Here is a 13,734-nt window from a genome sequence, read left to right on the forward strand (position 1 = left end):
ATTTTGACCGAACGCATACACAGAGAATATTTATTATTGTAAAAAAAATTGTTAAATTTTTTTAAAAAGAACGTAACAATAAATATTATAACATCTAACATGTGCATACACCAAAAAGACAAAAACATAATAATTAAATGAAATAATACAAAACTCTGACCATAGTAGCAGAAGTGAGCTTTGAACCCAGTCAACCAATGACCTATATTGTAAGTAAGTATGCAAGGTATGCATGCATGTCCTAGAACAGGTTATAATACCTGATGTGCATGGTCTGGGCACACACAGTACAGGGTAAATTGGTGATAATACATCAATTAAAAGTAAGAACATTGGGTATGGTCCAAAAATCACCCTGGTTGTTTAAAAAAAAGAAAAAAAAAAAAAAAAATTCATTTCCTATTAATACGATCATACACGCCATAGTGTTTCCAAATTGTAATGACCTGTATACAGATCTGTGGCATAGCAGGATGATAGTGCGTGCTAACGGCAACACTGGGTGGTGGAAGTTTAATAATTGAGTCAACATTGGATAAAATATCGATGTGCATTTTTAGGAAAGTTGGGTGAATTAGAGTGAGGTTCACCTGGAATGTAAACAATACATTTAAAGATATATAGTGAACATATGTTTATAGGCATGAAACCTTCGGTAGCAGGATTTACGCTTTAGGTCTTAACAATACATTTAATTTATACTCTTTTTGCATGGTAAGTTTTAAGCGCGTAAGTACTCGCAAAAACAAAGTTAGCACGCATAAGGTCATACGTGTGTCATCCACTGTAGGAGGTTGGTTGTTACTCATATTATGCGTGTGAACAGAAATATGGTGGAAGGACAGTTTAACTTTTAACATCCTAATCTTCTTTGGGTATAATTTTACAGTTTTTAGTTGATGATAGCACCAGAAAATTTCATAAATTGTATTATAAACATGCTTTAACAATATTGGGCTAAAATAAATGAATTTAACCCTGAATTTTTGGAACCGCATTAATTAATAAACATTAGAACCAATGAGATGAAATTTGAGAGTGTGAAACAGATTCTATTGTGACTATGAATATTACTAATTAACAGTAATTTGTAAAAAAAATGACAGAATACATAATTATGAAATACAACAAAACTTGGTGCGCAAACTGTAAAATATGACATGGAAATTAAAATCTTGTTGGACACATTACTTACTGAGGTCACATCTGTTTTTTGTTCCAAAGTAATCACATTCCCCCATGTTTTTAGGGTGGTTTGAATATCAATGTAATCGCACATAGCAGCTTGGTTAGGTTCAGTAACATGAACAGATGAATATAATTCCTGGCTCAGTTGGTATTTCTGGAGAATTTATAGTTAATATTGTGGTGCATGGTTGTAACATGGATGTCTTGGTATTTGTACAACAGACATAAATGGTGTATTTATACACTTCATGCTCACTGTCAAGTTATAACACGGGTGCTTCTTATACACCAGACATACATGGTGTATTCACTATTCATACACCTCATGTTCACCATTAAGTTCTATCTTGGGTGTCTTCTTATGCACCAAACACACATGGTGTATTCATTATACACCACATGCTCACTATTAAATTATGACATGGGTGTCTTCTTATGCACCAGGCACAGATGGTGATTCATACACATCGTGCTCACTATTTAAATTATAACCTAAATGGAAAAAAACACATTTTCAGCAAAATTACAATTAATTAAAGCCCCTCTATGACATCACCTCTTTCTTTGTGGCATCACTATCCCATGTAATCCTCAAACATTGTCCATCCACTCTATCGAATACATACGTCACATTCAGCTCACTTCGAGCATCCACCCTTGCCAACCTTGTATGCTTATGGCTTCTACCACTCCCATAATACAACACATTATCATCAGTTTGAATCAACCATTGACTGTGGTCTGGAAGGATAAACAGTTTGTTAAAATAGTGAATTTTAAAAATAAATGAATGAATGTAACTTATGTATTCCCCGTGGCCGGCAACAATAACATGGGTGCTCAGTTTTATACATCTGGTGCCAGGTAACGAGTTACCATGCATGTAGAGAGATTGTACATTAAAGGTAGATTTTTATAGTTGGTTTACAAAATGCCATTGATGCATACTGTTTATGGGTACCAAAGTATATGAAACCATTTACCACAAACTTAACTTTTCTTAGTAAATTCATGATGTTTACAAAGCTGCCACCAGATTTTCACCATCTAAATATTTACAGAGAATGACTGACATCTACAGTTATGTATGTATAAAATGACAAACATAGACAAAAATGTATGCGCAAAACAATGACATTCCACAATGTGACAATATCCTTTTTTGTTTTATTTTACAAATTCATCCTAATTTTCACCGTCTGCACACGCACAAAGTAACATATTTACAAAGATTTATGTACATATATTCAATCCACTCACCATGGTTGAAAATGACAGATTTGATTGAATTAATTTCAGTGAAGTTTCCTTTATCTCTACCCTCGTTATAGAAATAGTATATATTTGTTTTATCCCATAGAACTAGACTGTGGTAGACTGTGCTTATGAATGCAAAGTTTAAACCATCTGAAAAAAAGAAATGTGAATATTTCTTTGTTTATGTTTGCAAAACAACACTTTAAATTGAAATGCCAAGTTCTTGCAGTGAAAACTTAATCTGAATACTGCAGTTAATAAAACATATATATCTACCCAAAAAATTATGGTATTTGGTTGTAGGCATGTCTGTTTATCCACACACTGTAGCTTCAGTAACTCAAATGCGGGCATAGGGGTAGCAACCATGGATAAGTCACTCAAGTTCCCACCCACAGGGATATATGACCAAAGGTTATGCCTGTTGATCCACACACTGTAATAGCTTCAGTAACTGGACTGTGTGCATGGGAGGGGCAACCGTAGGTAAGTTACCCAAGTTTCCCCAAAAAAACATGTTAGATTTGCCTAATCTACACTTACCAGTAGATAAAACATGTTGAAGAAATCCAAAGTCTTTACAATGCATAGTTTTGTTGACCTGTGGGCCATACTTAAACTTGCATATTATAAGATATTTATGTTGTTCATCAACCAATGTGAGAGCAAGATTACCAGGCACAACACTCAGGGAGAGTTTTTCAATTTCAGAACCTAAAAACAGAAACAAATAACTAAAAACTAAAAGATGTGTTTTGCACATAAAATGTCGCAAGAGCTGCTATACAAAACAATATAATATGCTTGTTAGCAACAGTGTTTTCATTTTACCTGAATGTTTATCTTCCATTTTTAAATTCTCCCATCTATTCGTCAAAAATCGGTCCAAGAAATAAATCTTTGTTTTGCTCCATGTTATTATGATGTCACTTTCAAGAGTGAGGTATTGACTTTGTCGGTCGTTGATTAAACAATTTGGTGAAGTAGCTAGTCCGATCAAACTGTCAATCAAACCGGGAATTAAAATTTCCTGCAAGAAAATTTAATTTTGTCACTGAAAAAAATTATTTCGTCACTTTAGTTAAAGAATAACTTTGTCACTTTCCATATGAATGAGGTTTTACAGGAAGGCACACCAGAGGACATGGGATTTAGGCCAGAATTGGTTCATTACCCCAGCAACAAAGATTGGAATATTATGTAAAAATAAAAACACAGGAAATGAGGACGCTATCATCATTGTGGGCATGTGTTCTTGGGTACGACATTAACGGACACTGTTTTAACTTAGTGGTCCGTTTTTTCTAAGTTGTCGGACATTCAAAAAAAGGTCAAAAAAATAGTGCATCACTCATAAAAGAGGTGTACAAAACAGAACCCCTTAATATGACTGCTAAGTTGCGCACTTCGATAAAAATATAAGTTACATTTTCAAGAATCAAGATAAAACAACATTGAAAGGACAATTATGTTAAATTATTAAAACTAATTCACTACAACTGTATACTATCTTGCACATAACAAAACTAAACCTTTAATTCCAAAACATTGTCCATGATACTCCCACCATATAAATGACCATCAAGTAAAATATAAAGTGTTCTTGCTGTTACTCCTATGTCACTTACTATAACACCTGAGTTGTAAGGACTGTATAAGTACATATATATCTATTATCTAACTATAACATTTGGGTTATGAGTATAAGATCACTAACTGATAAACTGATTCTTAAAACTCTTTACTTTATAAAGTACCAATGATGCATACTTTCACGCCAAAATGGAGTAAGCTTGAAGCTAAAGCTGTTAGAAACCTTTCTAAGTAAAAACTTTTTTAGCTGTTTTACCAATTGGAGTATTGCTGATGTGCTTATTAATCTAAATTTTAAAGTATAAGTTTAATGCTACAAGCTAAATCGAATCTAAAATGACTTATATGCTGTATAAAGTTTCTAATATAACCTTGTGCTTGAGAAAGTTTTTAAATACTTCAAGACTATATTAATTTACAAATAACCTGCTTATGTTAATTAAATAAACTTGAATTTAGTAAATCACTGTAACTTTATGTTTTTATTACAAATACAGCATATTCACCATGTTTGGCGGCCACATTACCACCAATTCTCATTTTTCTGGATGTAACAAAATTATTTAAAGTAAGTAGAAGTTGATTCTTGGTAGCTAGCACTGTTACATGAGGCCTACACTTGCACGTGAAGGTTTTATATTGAATTTCTGTGGCTGGTTCAAGCAGGGGACCGGATTCTGTAATTGCAAACACTTTGGTAAAAAACTGGGACCAAAAGTGGGTCGGAAAACTATATTTTTAAACTTCTTTGGTGGTACAAACTGTCAGCTAAACAGAAAAAATTTTTTTACTCAAAAAGTTATATGGTACCTTGTACACATGTGAAAATGAAGTGTACAAATAGAAATCTACTAATCTAGTATGTTAAACCATATAGAAATTTCCCGCCATTAGAGAATAAACAATTGACCTATATAAAATGTTATATTAATTTAAACTTAAACTCTGGGTTTGGTGCTTATAATTACAGGATAAGGCATTAACCTATTTTAAGATAAAACTTATTTATTACCTCAAACTAACGAATGACTAGACTCATTGGAAAGGGATGTTAGTTGAAGAAAACACAAAAACCTTAAACATACTGAAAGTGATTGCAACATTGTTGCGCAGTATACCATGTGTCATTGACCAGTAATAGTGACATTATGGCTTCAATGCTAATGTAACGAAATACAGCTACTATTAGCAATATTTGTCCACCTATAAAAAATATAAAAATAAAACACTTACCATCCTGAATTGCAACATTTTCATCTTGATTGGCGAACACTACAGTTGGCATTATGACACAACCAAGCATGCCAAGGTGGAAATATGAATCAATGTAAAGATATTCAGATTTTAAGATCTCACTTTCATGAATTGTAACTTCCCAGAATCGACCAGAAGCATTGAAGTTTGATGCAGCTGTCAGCAAAGTTTGGTTGAAAGTTTTAACACAATCTTTATCATCATATATATAACCTCACATGGCAGACACATGCGTTATAACATAGGTGTACTATGTCATCATGTAACTTATGTTTGCTTTTGTGTTGCTATGTACATAACTTTGTGGGTGATGCACATTATATGTAGTGTGGTTTTTAAAACCAGCTTAAGCTTTTAGTGGTAATTAGCAATCTGGACAACCCAACCACTAAGTTGGAAAAAATATCTTGCCCAAGGACCCAAACAAACAATGGCAGCATATAACACAAATGACTAATTGCATGACATGCATGATGGCATTGGCATCATACCCTTTATATTTGTGCTACGTTCCCAATTATAAAACTTTGTGGGGTAAATATGGTTAATTAAATATCAATAAATATTCACCAATTCTAACATCATGACCAACAATAGTAGTAAGAACAGGCCTTTCCCCTCTGGATCGAAACAACTGGGGAATAAACGCAGAATGGGGATCATCATGGTAGGACGCTTGCAGTTTTGACACAGAGATCTAAAATGTGTTTGTAGTTTTGTTACTTAGTTTTTTAGCCATGAAAATTTAGTCATAACCATCAAAATGGTATTTTCTGTATTTTGGTTCTTTTAAACTAGTTGAACTTTTTAATTATTATTTCATATTTTGATTCTCAAGAGCCATTTGAGCCCTTGGCACATTTGAATACTCCATGTATGTTTAATACACATTAAAATTATATAACATCCATTTTTTACAATTTCACACAATAGGCCTGCTAATTTTTTTTTTTTTAAGATATAGGGAAATTTAGCTGTTAAAAAGACTTGCTTTACACAAACCTGTAACACAAAGTTCTCATTCTGTTTCTGAACACTGACTTTCCAAAAGAAACATCTCGGAGAATCAACAACTTTTACCACTTTTTTCCGATCAATTTCAACATCGCATTCGGAACAAGATGACTAAAAAAGGCATGGTACATTACAGTAATAAGAACAAGAGACTTTTTAACCTTTAGGAAGGATACAAATATTAGTCATACATTATGGGTTAACTCATACCATGGGTGTTTCTCTTACAATCTAGAGAAAGGTTTCCAAATATTTCAAGACACATTGTCACATTTGTTATGAGATCTTTTTTTCTATTCCTAATAAGTAATTATGATTCTACGGTCAAAATTACACTAACAATCCAAAACTTACAGTGACTGTGTATTTTCCCTTATCATGGCAATGCAGGGCCACCGAAATATTCGTTCCCTTCTCCACTTCACAAGCCTGAGATGCTGTGATTGGTGCCGGCACATTATCATGGTCCACCCATTCCCATTCTATTTCATTCGGTGAGCGATACTTGGTGTCAAAGCTTGCGTAGTGGTGGGGTGGAAGGGCAATGTTTTTCATTCTATATAAAATAACAACTGTATTCTATTTTATGTGGGTGAGGTCCTTGTCGGGGACATAGGATTTGGGGCATAATTACCCCAAACAACAACTGTAACTGGTATTACTGTATATAGAGTAACAAGATACATTCAATTACGTGATGAAAAATCAGATCAATTGAAACAGCGAAGAAAAGGGAATTATCAGCAGACAACAGTTACTAAAAAATGGAGGGCAATTGGGCACACATAATGTGCAGTGTGCCTAACTTTTGAACAGCCGAGTGGTTGGTACAATTAGAACATAATGTTTTTCCCACAAAGAGTTTTTACGTAAATTTTACATCCATCATTGTGTGCGTAATAGAAAATTTGTTATTATGCATTTTGGCAATGGAGCATTTTGGTTTACCCCATACAAGATTGATCAGCAGATTAATACTGTTTACCATACATTACTATGTAAGTAAATGTAGCATAAATCAATGTATCTTACATACAGTTTATAAGTATAATTCAAGTTCTTACCTCCATATTGCTTGTGTATAATGGGAGCAGCAAAAACACACTAGAAACAATATATAATATACAGAATCTGTCATGTCTGGGAAATTATTTATATAATTAATTAGCACATTTGTAATCAGTTATATTGCATAGGAATAACATCATTAAAAAACAATTAAATGGTTTTAAATATTAGATATGGTTTAACTTTAGGCCTCACCAGACAACTAAATTATAAAACAAGTTTTTATAGTTTAATACAACACATGCCAAAGCTTTTACAAATTTTTGGAAATTTGTAAAAGTTTAAAAAATACGGAATAAAATAGTTGCACAAAGGGAAGCTTAATATTGATAAAATGATAAAATTTCCTTATTTATCATGTTTTAATACAAATCGTTCCGGGTATGCTGAAATACTGGCATTTCTTTCCTTAATTTACGAAGATGATTCAAGTCAAGTTTTGCTGTTATTGCCCCAACTTTGTCAGCAGCACAAGCCACCACAGTACCCCAAGGATCAACTACCATACTGTGGCCATAGGATTTACGGGTAGAGTTGTGGGTGCCTGTTTGGGCTGCAGCAATGACATAACATTGGTTTTCAATGGCTCGTGCACGCAATAAGACTTCCCAATGTGCTGAACCAGTTGGGACAGTAAAGGCAGATGGGTAAGTTAATATTTCAGCCCCACGTTTGCGCAATTCAGTTGAAATTTGTGGAAATCTTATATCATAACAAACTAATGCTCCAATATTCCCTATAGGGGTCTCTATAGGTTTACCTATATGTTCTCCTGGCAGCACAAAGTCTGTTTTCTGCAGTTTAACCTGGTTCGGGATATCTACATTGAATAAATGACATTTATCATACACGTTTATAACTTCACCGACGTCATTGATAACAATGTGGGAATTTCGGATTTTATTTTCAGGATCTCCTTCACATTTCCTATGAATTCCACCAAGTGAAATCCACACTGATAGCTCCGCTGCAAGCTTGCAATACTCTATGCATATTTTAGATGTGAGTGTATGAGCCATATTAATAGATTCTTTCTGGTCTTCACATAAATAATCACAAGCCTCTGGAAGGAATACAAACACAGCTCCAAGCTCTTTACATTCCTTCACTAAGTCTTTGGCTTGTTGTAAGTTTTTTTCAATATCACTACCTACAGACAGTTGACAAACACCAATGATTGGGTTCGGATCCATTTGGACCAATTTCTGTAAGAAGTAACATAATGTTATAATAGTTGAATACCAAAACACATTATTTTGTTATAAGAACGGCACACTTTGATTCTTTAAATCAGTTTGCAGCACAACAAAATTTCAAAAATGTGGATTCAAATACTACATACCACTTTTTATTATACTTATTGTAAACAAGTAAAAGTTTCAAGCACACTTGTGATCTGTGTTCATTTTCGAAACACAGTTTGAGAAACCTTGCATAAAACTAGCTTTAAAATGCAAATTAAAAAAAAAAGTTTTGTACCACAATACCACAATTTTATTATACTTATTATTAACTGGTAAAAGTTTCACAGCACCTGTTAACTGTGTTTTTTTTCTTGGAGCACAGTTTAAGTAACCTTAAATGAAACTAGCTTTAAAATGCTTCACTTTAACCACAGAAGTAAAACAGAATATTGCAGTAGATTTACAAGCATAAAGCATAACATACAAATCTGCTTAGTATTCTAACCACCTAAAGAAATATAAAATGTTATTAATATAAATGGCACGCTTTTACAAAAGGCTAAGATTATATCAATGGCTTTTATATTCTAGAAACTAATGCTTGAATGGCTATATAGAATTAAAGGCAAGATTAACACAGTGATTGTTGGTTTGGTTTGTAAAAAATTGGCACAAAATATAAAACACTAAGTTACCAACACTATATATATACATTAAAAAAAGAAAATTCAACCATAAAAAAAACAATAGAAAAACAGCTACAAATTCATAAAAACTTGGCAAAAGCTACCATAGACACTACAGATATAAAAAAACATATATTATATATATATATATATATATGTTTTACAATTTACACTTCATTTAGAGTTTAGACAGATTCAGTAAATGAGAAATAAACATTTTAAATATAAACATAAAAACAATTTGTCACTGAAGATTCAAATAACCCAAATAAAATCCTTTTGTTTAAGATGCTTCATTTCAAAAGGGTACAGCAAGATAAAATTAGGTTGTTTACAGCTTGAAGAAACTTAAAAGTAATGTGGAACACTTAGAGAAGGTTTTTAAATACCGTTCTATGTTAATGCAATAATTGATAAAATGGCTCTAACTTAAAAAGTACTACTCCATAACTCTTTTTCCATTTTTAGTTTTATCATTACGATAAAGTTTCAATATTACGATATTGCAATTATTTATAAAATGACTGTAACTTAAAACGAAAATCTACTCCATCAATTCATTTCCAATTCTCAGTTTTATCATTACGTTATTGCAGTAATTTATCAATTGACCGAAAAAAAAACAACTAAAAATTACTCCATAAATTCTCTTCCCATTCTCATCCAGTCTTCTTTCCAAACATTCTTCCTTTGATCTTGAGACATCCGGACACCAGTGGCCCTGGCAACCACTATGTCCAACATCCGATATATGATCATCTTCATATAAAGATCAATAGGCATGTCCCTGCTCGACCATTCTTCTCTGTGGCAGGCTTGCTCAAACTCGTGGGTGTTCACAGCAGATAATTCTTGATTAGAATGCCTTGCAAATTGCTTTAATTGACTCACTGAGTATTGAGTGGCTCTTCTACCTTCATTTGAAGTGCCGTCTGTTATTCTTAGCAGTTTCGAGGCCAAGTAATTCTTGTTTGCAATCAATGGTAAAGTTACAATGTAAGTCATAGCACCATCTGGGTTGAGAATTAACACTTGTGCACCAATGTTCAGTTTACTTTGCTGCTGTTGAAGCTTAAGACCTCGCATCATTAAAATATTTGCGGGTTTTTCTTTCTCCAAAGGACTGTGCAAAATTTTCTGCCCACTTATAAGTGAAAATCCATGCATTTTCCCAACAATATTACAAACTATGTAATCTGTACCAAGAGATTCATAAGCCCGAGACAGTGAGAAGGTACTGGTGTGACTTAACTTACATTTATCAAATTTCTCTTTCGAGAGATCAATCCTAATAACTCCTCGCTGACCAAGCACCATTTCCTCAATGTTGAAATCCACCATAGAAATATGATGTTTAATCTTCGGTGGGTGCTCTTCGTACAAAAGCATGAGGTGGATTCTATCACCTGGAGGCGATACAGAGCTGTGAAGAAGTTTCGTGGCGGTAATCGTTGATGTTTCAAACAAACGAGTAGAATACTCAACCAGAACTCTTGTGTCGCGTTTCAATTTTACAACAAAGAAATTAATCCCACCCGCTGATGCCTCCACCATGTTAGGGACAGGTGGGGAATATACTTCAGTGATAAACTTTGACGGCTTCTTGGGTTTTTCGGGTTTATCAATTTCATCAGGAAACTCATCACTGTACCAAGGCAGTTGGTTAAAAACTCCCATGCCATGGAGTTCACCAAGTGCTGCCTTTCTTTCTTTTTCAACAATCTTTTTACTTTTTAACTTCTTTCCTTTCACGCCCTTCTTTAGAGCAGCTTCATCGGAAAAAATGATACGATCTTCAGTATTGGAGACCAGTATCTCTTCAACCAGCTGTAAATGTATCTTTTTAAAAGGAACGAACCAACCAAAGTTGTTTAATCGCTCAGCATCATGTCTCCATTGACAAATATTATAAGAATTATCCATAGAAATCAAATCGTCGGCATTTTTACTGAATACTAAATGCAATAACTTATGTCTATGGTAACGAAATAACTCAGCTGTAATGTTTTGACTTATTTCATTGACTTTTTCAGCAGGAACAACTTGATCAATAACAAACAAGTTCTTAACCTTTTGTTTGTTTCCAACAGGAGTTAGTAAGGAATCAAAGCGTCTTTGAATTGCAGTGGTTAAATTACATCTTAAGATGTCACCATTTTGTAATCCAATTGCAATACTGTTTTGTGTCCCAGCTAAAGACAGCATAGGGCAGAAAGTTAGAAGTGTTGGTAGAATTATTTCTGCCTGGTTATCACACAGTGGACCTTGATGAAACATGAGATCTCCTCTTAGTGTTTCCAACACACAAAGTGCAGTTAGCTGGCTGCATTGTACTGTAGCATCGGGGAGGTTTAAAGCTGTAATATCTTGTTGCGCAACACTGGATGAAAATGAAGCACTCCACATTACAATACAACCAGATACACTCAGTGACAGAATTCGTGAGTAATCTAAACTCCATTTTAAATCCACAATAGCATCAGTTGTTTTTCCTTCATATACAACAGCTCTAACTGGCCGAGATGGCTGCCATTTCATGTTATAAACCAAGATATCCCCTCTGTGAGTCCCAATAGCTAGCAAGGCATGGTTGTTTGTAGGACTTGCTACACTTACACCAAAAGTTTGGCGAGGTGCGAATGAAAAATCAGGTTTATAAACAGAGAAGTTGCTCCATGTTTCTGCTTCATAAGCTGCGTAGTTTACCATTTCTTGTGTCCTACTGATGTTTAATTCTATCTTTTGAATTGCCTCCACTGAAGAAACTATCTCTGCATCTGCACCCGTGTCAACAGGAGCCACTTGTTTAACAGGTGCAACCGGCATTGGTTGATCGGGAACAATTTCCTCCTTTAATGTACCTTGCGAATGGCTCCATACAGTCTGTCTGTATCGGTCTCTATTAATATTTATACCAGCCCAAGATTGTTTAATGATCAATTCATTCTTATCCTTTTTGTTTGAAGCCACAACTGCATTGGTGCTCTCTATAACTATTTGGTTTGGCAAGATCTGACACATTTGTTTCAAATACAAAACTTCCATTGCCAGCTCCTTTAACATTAAGTCACAAGTCTCGTTTATGACTTCTCCCAGAACATCCACAACAAACTGGTTCTTCGATGTATTTAACTTATGGCTCTCCCACTGCTCATGGTCAGATACAAACAACATCTTTAAAATTTCAGCTTCTGTTGTATTTACTTCCCCAGGATGGCATTCCTTTATCACATTGTCCAGTAAAATATCAATTATCCAACTTGCAACAGCAACTTGCTCAACATGGGTTGATTTAAAATACTCAAGTGCCGCAGCAGATCGGAATGGACTTGCATTTTTACTCCCATCTTTGCCGTACCTCATTTTTAAATATTGAACATTTAATTCCATTCTTTTAATCTTGCTTTTTGTTTCCCCAACTAAGTGGTCAACGTCATCCTTTTTTAGAGAAATTGAAGACTTGGACAACTTTTCCAGTTTATTTTGTTCTTCAAACAAATCTCTTTGCTTTAAAACTCTTTTCTCTTGCTTTTCTTCCAACTTTTTTCTTCTTTTATCACTCAGTGAATTTAGGAACTGCTTTCTGTGTCTGTTAGTATCCTCACTGCTATCTGGACGACCCAAATCCTGACCTATCGCAGTATAATGTTCCGTAGCTTTCCGAATCGCTTCATTCCCATAAGTTTTATTTAAATCTTCTTTCATAAAAGTCCCTTCCAAAACAGCGTTCACATCATTTTCATCAATTTTGATTTGTTCCAACTTTGCATCCAGAAAACTGAGGTCAACACTCTTACTTTTCTCCCTCTGCATTAACTTCATTCTTCTCAGTGCCATTAGTTCAGCCACAACCTTTTTCTTACGTTCAACATGATCTGGTGGAGTCCTGTTTGACTGCTTGGGAGAAGTCGGAAAACTTAGGGAGTGAAGTGAAGCTCTTCCACTGGCAACCGGGAGCCTGAAGTTCTCCATGTCGTTACATCAACTTATTCACAAGATAAGATGTAAACCCATGAGGCATTAATTAAGCAAACAGCCTCATAAGACTCTGTTAAAATAATGATACATAGAAAAAACAATACCTAAAATTTATATATAACTGTAGTCTCTATCGCATTTAAAGTTTTAACATAACATATTTTGTAAAGACATGATTGCAAAAGTATTGCAAATTTATAGGACACAAAATCATTAAAAAACAAAGTAACTGACAAAATACAATATATATATATATAGTTTTTACAAGTGTAAAGCTTTCTAGAATCAATCAGATTAAGCAAACGACCTCATAAGACTCTGTTAAACTATTAATACATAAGTTTGTCGGGATTATACATAACTATACAACATTTTTAGTGTTAACATTATACATTTTGTAACGACAGGAGTCACATGATTGCAAAAATATTGCAAATTTAAAAGTCACGAAATACATTTAAAAAAAACAATTTAACTGACGTACAGTGTAGTTTACGCAAGAGAAAAGCTGT

The 13,734-nt window shown here is 34.0% G+C and overlaps 2 protein-coding genes across 2 annotated transcripts; both read right to left on the bottom strand.

The window, feature by feature from the left end:
• Positions 1–446: 446 nt before the first annotated feature.
• On the bottom strand, positions 447–7,459 carry LOC100179777 (the record flags this gene model as incomplete). The annotated part of the gene is given in 13 exon segments (XM_002125852.5): positions 447–590; positions 1,196–1,342; positions 1,745–1,929; positions 2,449–2,595; positions 2,989–3,159; positions 3,277–3,475; positions 3,978–4,081; positions 4,545–4,715; positions 5,272–5,448; positions 5,863–5,989; positions 6,295–6,417; positions 6,661–6,862; positions 7,371–7,459. Coding segments are annotated over 13 exon segments (1,971 nt in total), but the record flags the coding sequence as incomplete, so codon positions are not given.
• On the bottom strand, positions 7,448–9,048 carry LOC100178212 (deaminated glutathione amidase-like). The gene is made up of 2 exons (XM_002131286.4): positions 8,909–9,048; positions 7,448–8,579 (listed from the first exon to the last, which is right to left on the bottom strand). Exon 2 carries the CDS (start codon positions 8,565–8,567, stop codon positions 7,737–7,739), a length of 831 nt encoding a protein of 276 aa, XP_002131322.1. The 5' UTR covers positions 8,568–8,579; positions 8,909–9,048; the 3' UTR covers positions 7,448–7,736.
• Positions 9,049–13,734: the final 4,686 nt, after the last annotated feature.

The sequence above is a fragment of the Ciona intestinalis genome, chromosome 8, assembly GCF_000224145.3.
Source record: "Ciona intestinalis chromosome 8, KH, whole genome shotgun sequence".
NCBI classification, from domain to species: domain Eukaryota; kingdom Metazoa; phylum Chordata; class Ascidiacea; order Phlebobranchia; family Cionidae; genus Ciona; species Ciona intestinalis.

Excerpts from the sequence above, each read along its gene's own strand:
- LOC100178212 (XM_002131286.4), bottom strand. The coding sequence starts at position 8,567 with ATGGATCCGAACCCAATCATTGGTGTTTGTCAACTGTCTGTAGGTAGT.